The 9,430-nt window shown below is 35.3% G+C and overlaps 1 protein-coding gene across 1 annotated transcript; it reads right to left on the bottom strand.

Moving 5' to 3' along the window:
* Positions 1-343: 343 nt before the first annotated feature.
* Positions 344-3,803, bottom strand: LOC111988171 (uncharacterized). Its single transcript, XM_024019944.2, has 2 exons — positions 2,882-3,803; positions 344-966 (listed from the first exon to the last, which is right to left on the bottom strand). Exons 1-2 carry the CDS (start codon positions 3,313-3,315, stop codon positions 726-728), a joined length of 675 nt encoding a protein of 224 aa, XP_023875712.2. The 5' UTR covers positions 3,316-3,803; the 3' UTR covers positions 344-725.
* Between the last annotated feature and the right edge of the window lie 5,627 nt (positions 3,804-9,430).

Here is a 9,430-nt window from a genome sequence, read left to right as displayed (position 1 = left end):
TTGGGTTTTGTGGAGGTTGTTTTTATATTATTTTAAAGTATTGTATATATTATTTTAAATGAAGTGGTAAAAAAATATTACTTTTGGTGTATGATATATTGTAAAATAAAGTGTTAAAATCAATAAAGTAAGTTTTTGAGATGATAAATGCTAAAATTTTTAGAACTTTTGATGGAAATGCTCTAACAGCCCAATCCAATCCATATTGGTTGGTTTCTACACATGTGATGAGTTGAGTAAGATTGAAAATTTCTCTACTCAAAATTGGGTTGAAAATCTCTCCAACTCAATTCCATTGTTGTCAGCCCACATAAAATTATACATTTTTAACATCAAAAACCCGAAAGAGGAATCTTCCAAAATATAAAGAGAGATCACCACGCGAGAAAATCGAGTGGAGCAATACAAATATACAATTTCAATATCACCTTCTGCCGGTATTGTTTCAGAAAATCCAAATACATTAACTTTAAAACTTGGAAAGCAAAAGCTTGATAATAAAGCTGTTACAATATATGAGCAATGTGTAAACATTGGTAAAAACCAAACTCTACAAATATGGAGCAGATTAATTTGTATTTTTATCTATACAAATGCTGCGAGGCTCGAAGGTTGAAACTCTTTCGTTACCATCGTCATATTAACAATTTTGGCAGGCCTTTTGCAGAACTTTTTTTTTTTTTTTCCTTTTCTAAATCTTTCCACAGTAACTCTTTTACAGAGTTCTATGATGATGGCACATTAAAGTGAAAGAGCCAAGATAAGACAAATGCAAATACCATGCAAGCAAGCAAAAAATTCAGGAAGCGATGGCCATGCCAGAAGCTATGAGTCTCTGTTACAGTTGCAGGTGCCAAGACTGTCACTGGTGCGGTGGCATTGTTGGTTTCATTTGAATGCTGTGTTAACTCAATGTCATTTGATCCAAAGACATTACGTGCAACAGAATTACAAATCTCACAAGTCCTAAAACAAAACCAAGAAAACAGGAATAAATATCAGAGAGAAAAAATGAAACTGAAAGATGAGATCATAAAGACTTCCACAAAGTAAAGGGAACTGTTTCAGAAATGAGCTAGAAGGTAACTTGAATCAGGATTCAGAATTATGAAATCAAAATAAGGTAAACTTGGAATACAATGCCCTACTTTATGCATGTTTATTCTTTGCATGGTACTCGTGGCACATTTTATATGCAATACTGCAGTCACAAGCGGGTGATTGTGATGTAGTAGCAAAAAGATTATGACGATTAACATTATTCATCTATGTTGTCTAGTTTAATTATAGATAGCTTCTCCTATGTGAAAAAGATAGGGTGCAAAACAATACCCAGAAATTCAACAATCAAGAGCTGAAATTCAGGAAGCTAGAAAACATAACAGTGAAAAAAGGAAAAGAAAAATTGAATAAAACATGAAAAGAATATGCTGTTTTAGGATGGCCAAAATAACCTCATGTTTGAATACTCTATTAATCTGTAATGCGCGCACACACTCACACAACTTGGGAAGAGTTTAGGCCGAAGCAAATATTTCTGTCACATGCCAGTCACACATGAACGTAAACATTATCTTCAATAACAATGTTCATTATTAATCACACTAAGCTATAACACTAAATAGCTTTGATTCCTTTACATTAAAAGGAAAGAAAACTTACATTTCGGCTACAACTAGAATCAATTTTCTATGTGCCGAGAAAGAAAGGTTCAGCTAATTCAAGTCTCTAAATCTCTATTGGGTTTTAAGATAGGAAAGTCTGCCACAAATCCGTGCAACTAGGTTAGATTTGGATCATGGTCAAATAACTTTAGAAGTGTAATTTTGATCCCATCTGATTGAAAATAATATCCAGTCTTAAAGGGCATGCCACTCAATTGCTCTGTTATAATCAATGGCATAACTAATAATGGCTACCAAATTCCACCATGGTTTTGAGAAAAAGCATCAGCAATGGTCTTGTCAGATAGCGACACCAACATAGATGTGTATGAAACATGACGACAGCAATGCACAAACAATTTTAAGAATTAGAATAGCTATCTTAATAATTGTACAAATAACTCACTATCCTATGTAACTCATGACTTGTGAACATGTAAAGGTAACTAAACACAATGGATGAATAGGTTATTTGGAATCTACACATCACCAAGTAATAATTTTCCACCAAGACAGATGATACATCAATGAGAACTAAAACCTCCACTTTCATAAATTAGGGGAATCAGAAAATATCTCCAGAGAGATTCCTAGACTTCAAAAAAAGTTGGAGCATTAGGAATCATGGGTGTAGTTGGACATATCACCAACACTTCCAAATGCTCTACTCTTTACCTTTTTTCCATTATCTTCTTTAAAAATGCTAATCTTCTTTAACTTTTATAGAACAAAATTCTTGTGCCCACATGCTCTTAGCTATTAGATCATCAATTATGCTCAACGATTAATAAATAAATTAAACTACTTAAAACCAAATTTCCTGAAAATGATTTGTTTAATAACCATTCATTTTTCTCATATGGTGCGTAATTATACATTTCATTTCTTCAAGAAAGGGTTTCATAGTGTGCGCAAATATGAAAAGTAAAAAAAACAACAACAACAAAGCCTTTTAGTCCAAAAACTATGGAGTCGGCTATGGAACCTATACAGATACTAAAAGTCTAATACTAAATCATAATTTACAACCAGATGAAAATGAAGGTAAAACACATCCTGTTTATTAGCTCTAAAAATATAAGTACTTCCATTAATGTCTAGAAGTTAAAAGAAGCAAATGGGTATTCACCATTTCTCCATAAAACATCACAATTCAGCACAAAATCAAGTAATTAAAGATTCAAAGACGAAGAAAAGCAAGAATATTTTTTACTCACTTATTTCCCTTAATCTTGAACCAGGCCTCAGCACAGTTCTTGTGGGCTGCACCCAAATCATCCTTACAAGAACAACCCAACTCAATAGGAATCCCAGATTCATGGCTGTTACTCTCCAAACCCAGCTGACAAATCCTGCAATCTCTCTCAACTTTAGCCAAATGCACCTTTATCTCAGGGACCTCACTCTCAACCTCCAACTCCGAAGCCGAGGCTGAACACATAGACTCTCTCCTGGAACCCGAACCGTTTCCAATCCCAGAACTCGGATCATACACACAAGAAAATCTGTACTCATCGTAGGACCCACCATTCGTCGAATAGAACTGTGAATAGCACGACCCTTCTTCTGCTTCCGCGTCAGAAAAGCATACACTACCGTCTGCGCTGAAGTCTCTTCGATGAACCCCTTGCTCCAAATCGATGTGGGACATTTCTAAGCTCGACAATTTTGAAGACCCCACAAAAAAGAGAGCTTCAAATGCCTCAAAGTTTGGAGCTTTGGGGGGGTTTCAGGGACAGTTTGTTTGAGTTTGTGAGAGTAAAATTTGAGAGATTTAAAGAAGTTGGTATTGGAATTGGTATTGGTATTGGATTAGGTGACCCATCTTCAACTCCATTAATGTGCTTTACAAAAACAAACAAAAAAACAAGTGCAGTGGCACAGAAGAGGTAGAAAATTATAATAAAAGAGTCACAGAATTTGAGACTCAAAACACAGAGAGAGCAGGGAGTGGAGAAAAAAAAACAGCGTATTTAAGGAGGTAAAGAATGGTCTCTCAGAGAGAGTCCCAAACACAGACTCAGACTCAGACTCAGACTCAGACTCATGCTTATGAAGGAGTCTAAAGACTGAGAGGCACGCAAAAGAGGGAACAGAAACGTGTGTGTGGTGTACTGAAATGAGAACCCAGAGCGAGATTTCACTAATAAAGAAGTGTAACTGTGTAAACTAAAAAACAAAACAAGCAAAAACAAAAACAAAAAAACAAAAAAAAAAGAGAAAGAAAGAAAAAGAAAAAGAAAAAGTTGTTGGAATATGTTTTGCTGTACTATAGAATTTTTGTCCCCAACATATTCTGTACGTGGATTGCTATTGAGGTTTGATTCATAGGTTTGAAGTAAGATCTTAACGGTGTAGATTGGAGGGACATGTACTTCTTTGAGACTGAAATTAATGACTTTCAACAATTTTTAAAAGTTACAAAAATTCATGTTGGATAATTCAATAATTTATTTTTGTTGGTTTATGTTAGTTGGTGTATCTCTGGTCTGTCCTCGTTAATTATTAGTACTCCCTTTCAGTAAAATGATAGGAGTGCTCTATCTCTATCTAATAAAGTATGCCACAGATACTTTAAGGCTATTATTCAATGCATCACAACCTTACTTTTGTATTGTCCAGAATTTTCCATGTGGTCCGGAGTGTGGACTGGTTTAATGTGTCTAATTCTTTTTCTTCTTCTTCTTTCTCTTCTGTTTTTTTTTTTTTTTTTTTAATAAAAAAATTTGGTCTTTGTTGTGATGAACTTGTCGACAATAAATAATACTACATTTACTAACAAAGCCTCGACCATGTTATTACTTGAACCGCTCAACAAATGGGTGTTTAATGGATCTAATTCAATCAGTAACATAATGTGCCAAATTATGTTACTGTTTGAACAACCAAGATTTTTCAAACAAGTTATCTGAACTGGTGGGTCTTAAGCAAACAGTAACATAATGTGCCAAATTATAGATATCATGTCAGTCTGACTAAAGCCTGCGATCCATCAGGATTCTAGACCCGCGAATCACGTAAGAAATTTCTTGGTTGACTAGTGGTGGACCACTTCAAGCATAGTGATGCACCTCATGTGTCTGCCTTTGCGTGAAGAACACAAAAGCTAATAGTGTTTTCATTTATCAAATCACCTTAGGAAAAAGGAAAAAAAAAATGAGGTCGGAAAAGAAAAAAGAGAAAATTCCAAATCCGATTGTTAAAGATAGATACAACTAGATTTGCAGGCAGTAATTGTTGAAAACATTTCCAAGTCATATTTGCAAAGCCACTAATTAGGTGAAACCAAAATCCTTATCCAAGAGTTTTATAGAATTTCATCTATTAAAGCATACTTTGGTCCTTAACATTGAGCTGGTTTTTGTTAGAGAGAGAGAGAGAGAGAGAGAGAGAGGAGGGGGGGGGGGTGTGGGGGCACATTTTTTTCATCTTTTGGAAAGAAAAAGAATAAAATTACAAATCCGATTATTACCCCAAAAAAAAAAAAAAAAACCCCAACCCTCATATGCCGATAATGGTGCAAATACACCTCGATAAAGATTGATACATCAATAATCATTGACATCAAAGTCACATTTGCAAAGCCACTAATTAGGTCAAGAAACCAAAATCCTTACCCAACTTTATGGATTTTTTTCGAATAAAATATACTTTTGGTCCTTAACATTTGAAGTTGTTTGTGTAGGGAGAAGTTACATTAGTCATTTTTTTGTCCTCCGCTCACACAAAACTTCTCCCACACACTTAATTCTTTGGGGACTTCTTTATCTCTCTAGACGCACAACAGACCAATCTCCTTCTCTTAGGTTTCTCCATTTTTTTCCTACGTTTCTTTCATTCTTCTTGGAGACACAATAACATAAAAAGATTTACATCTACTCCTTTAAGGTTTAAGAGCACAGTGCTACAAGATTTTTTCAATGTTACTTTATTTTCTGAATTCTCTTCTTTTTTCTCTCAGTCGCTAACTTTACCATTAGAGTCTTCTTGATTAACCCATGGGTTGGTCAAGAAAGAACTAAGGTTTCACTTTCTTAGTAGGGTGTTTGTCAAGTTTCAGGAATTCATCACTATTTGGTTATGTCTCTCCTCCTTAATCTATTACTCATAATTTTTATTTTAACCCTTAACGTTTTAAAGTTTTCATGTTAGCCTTTAACGTTTGGTTTCACTTTCATATTGGCTACTTCCGTCAATCTTTGTTAGTAGTTTGATTGTTAAGTGTCAAATAGGTGCTTACTTGTAGGAGTAGCAAAATAAGCCCAAACTCATTTGTCCATCCAAACCCGCCCACTCTAATTGAACCCAAACCCATCAAATTATTAATTGGGTTAAATGGGTATCAACCTAATTAGACCCAATAATTATTGGGTTTTAATTAAAAACCCACTGAGCCCCATTTAATCCAAAAATAATATACCCAAATTTAACCAGCCATTTTCGTTAAAAAAAATTAAATTAAAAAAAAAAAACCTAGCCCTTACGTTTCAGGGTTTCACAGGGGTTTTCTCATTTTCCCTCATTTTCTTGGCCCCTAATCAAGGTTTAGCCGGAAACCCAGTAGTTTCATTGAGAGATTTTCAGATCTGAGAAAAAAAAATTGCACAAAAAAAATTCAAACACCAAAAAACCCATGCGAAGAACCAAAAACGCTAGCAAACAAAAAAAAAAAAAAAAAAATATATATATATATATATATATAGATATATATCGAAAACGCCCAAACCTAGCAATCCCAAACCCATGAACCCAGAATTCTCGTCGTCGTCGATCATGGTGCCGTTTTGCTGTCTGCCTTGACCAAGCACAGATCATTGAAGAACATGGTCCTCTCGATCGCTTCGCTAAAGCAACAGATCTCTGTCCATGAGAATATCCGTCAAACGCTCCGTCAACCCAATCTCGCTCCTCGACTCGTTGTTCTCCAGTGAACCGCTCGAACTCGCTCCGGATCCAACACCACACAACGAAACCGAGTCCTCCATCGACATCGACGACGATGAGGAGTCTTTGTATTCCTCGCCGTCATATTGGTTCACGTGATTTTGACCATCGATCTTCTCGTTAGCCATAGCAAATCTCTGAGAAAAAAAAAATTAAAATTTCTTGGAAAGTTTGGATCAAATCTCAATCGGAAATCAAACAGAGAGAGCAAAAGTGAGAGTTGTTTGGTTAGAATTGAAGTGGGGAGGCAATGGAGGAGAAAGAAAAAGAAATTTTAGATCCAAGAAAAGTTTTTTCTTTTTCCTGGGAAAGTCTTTTTTCCGAGAAAGTAGAGTGGAGCCAAGAAAGTATGGGGTTTTCATTTTAATGACATATTGGTAATTTGGATAATTGGGTAGTTGGGTAAGTTAGGGTATCCATAATAATTGGGTTGGGTTGGATTTGGGTTAGAATCAATTAGTTAAATGGGTTTTAATGGGTAAATGAGTTTTATATACCCAACCCAGTTATGTCCACCCCAAACTCACCCAAACCCACCCATTTGACACCCTAGTGCTTAGTCACTATGAAATGTCACCGGTATAATGTCAAGTGTCAATATAAGCCATGTCACCCATATGCTTGGAACAAAAAAGAAAAAAGAAAAAGAAGAAGGAAGATATGTATAAAGCCAACATTGTATCAAAAAACCCAAACACACCCACCAAAAGATAGCCCTACAGAAGCAAAATCCACTAACCAAATATCAGCCAAAACCCATTAAACACATTAGGCTTCAGATTTGATCTCAAAGATTCACACAATCAGAGTCATGGCAGTGTGCAATTGTCCTCCTCTTTAATTTAAAGTCACTAATGTGCCTCGGTCCACCATTGGACTTCTTTTTGCTCATGTTGTGGTGATTGTTGTTACTGCCATTTTTGTGGCAGAGCCAAAGGTTGTTGATGAAGATTCGCCTAGCTTCTTTCTCTCCATCCCAATCATAGATGACACCATATTGTAGTTTAGCACTAGAAGACCATGGCTTGTCTTTGACACTATCAATGACAAGTCCACATCCAACCCTTATCTCGAGCTTTCCTAAATTCCCTCAAACACACACACACACTCTCTGTCTCTCTCTCTCTCTCTCTCTTAATTGTTGCTTCTTCCAAAAAGAAAATAGATCTCAAATTAGGGTCAAAATGGACAAAATCAATCGAAGAGTAGTTGGGTGGAAAGAGTATTTTGATCCCCTAATCAAATGAAACTTTATATATATATATATATATATTTTGTTTTTTGTTTTTTTGTTTTTGTTTTTTGCTAGTTTTTCTTTGATCCCTGTGTGATCGGCTTGTGTGGATTCCGGCGTTGATCTTGTTGCATAGTGGGAGGTCGGAGGTGTCGATCTTGAGAGAGATGGTGGCTGATGATGGTGGCTGTGTGGGCTAATGTTGGGTTAAAGAAATATAGTTTTTATTGGAATAAATTGTTATAATAGACAAATGATGTAGGTGTTTTGTAAAATAAGTATATAAAATAGAAAAAGTAGATTTTAGTCGTGTAAAATGAAAAAAAAATTCCACAGATTGATGTGGATGCTCTAATACAAGAAATGTAGCAGTTTTCCATTTATAATTTTTATTTTAAATATGATGCAATTTAGCTAGGCGAGTACCATATCCCAATATATTTGTCTAGTGAACAAACACAACTAGACCCCTGATGACTGATGACTTATAGTTTATAGGTCATGTACTCCAAGTCCAAGCTTGAACTGAAACCTATAAAATGGACCTACTTGTGCCTTTTTGGCTGTTGGCAAACTGCTCCATGAAAGGAACATAAAGAAAGGAAGTAATAGAAAAACCCACATGGAAGATGTTAAATTGAAATAGCTTTTCATTACACACACCACCCACATCACGTTTTGTACCAAATAGTGAATATATCACTAACTCCTCTTTCAAATCGTGATGATCGTGATGAGAAAGTGTGTTGGTTCCGCCTTTTGACGTGTGAAAGCCATTTTTATATTTATTTCTGGTTGTTGGTTGCAATGCAAATTATATATTCTGGGTCAGTGGGATTAGAGAAAGCAAAAATTGGAATTTAGATGACCCCAGAAAGAGAAAAAAGTGGAATTTAGATAAGATTCCATGTATTGCTAAAAAATAAGTATCTATCATTCTACATGTACATTACCTCTTTTTATGTATAAGCCTCTTTCAAATAATTTGTGGCATTAAGACGAGGGAGTATAGATAAAAACAGTAAATTTCTTATGCCCCACTCACCAAAACACTGAGCTTTACCATGTGATGACAAATTAACATGCGAACAAAGATTTGAAAATGGTGTTTTTTTTCTTCTTTCAATAATTTGATGTTTACTCATTGACAATAAGATTTGAATTATAGTTCTCCTCATAAAGAGAATGGCAATATCATGAATTATAAGATATTAATGAAGGCCTTAAACTTTTAATCCAAAAAAGACACACGATATACATATTTACCTTAATGTCCAAGTGAAGAAATTTACTAAAGTACTCTCTTGTCCTTAATATTTGAAGTTGTTTTAATTTTGACTCTTAATGATTCAAAATTTTTATTTTTGGTTCTCAATGTTTTCTCTCGTATTCATATCATGCTATAACCTGACTAGGTGTATAGTCATTATAACACATCACCAACACAATGCCAAGTGTCACTATAACCCATGACACCCGTTAGAAGAAAATAGGGGGAGAGGGGAGAGGGAGAGGGAGGGAGGGAGGGGAGGGGGGGGGGGGGGAGAGAGAAATATGAGAACAATGGCGTGACATATTTTGGCATTAT

This window comes from Quercus suber, unplaced genomic scaffold (assembly GCF_002906115.3).
Source record: "Quercus suber isolate HL8 unplaced genomic scaffold, Cork oak 2.0 scaffold_593, whole genome shotgun sequence".
In the NCBI taxonomy this organism is placed as follows: Eukaryota; Viridiplantae; Streptophyta; class Magnoliopsida; order Fagales; family Fagaceae; genus Quercus; species Quercus suber.
The sequence above is the reverse complement of the archived record's forward strand: the minus strand, read 5'-3'. Positions and strand labels throughout refer to the sequence as shown.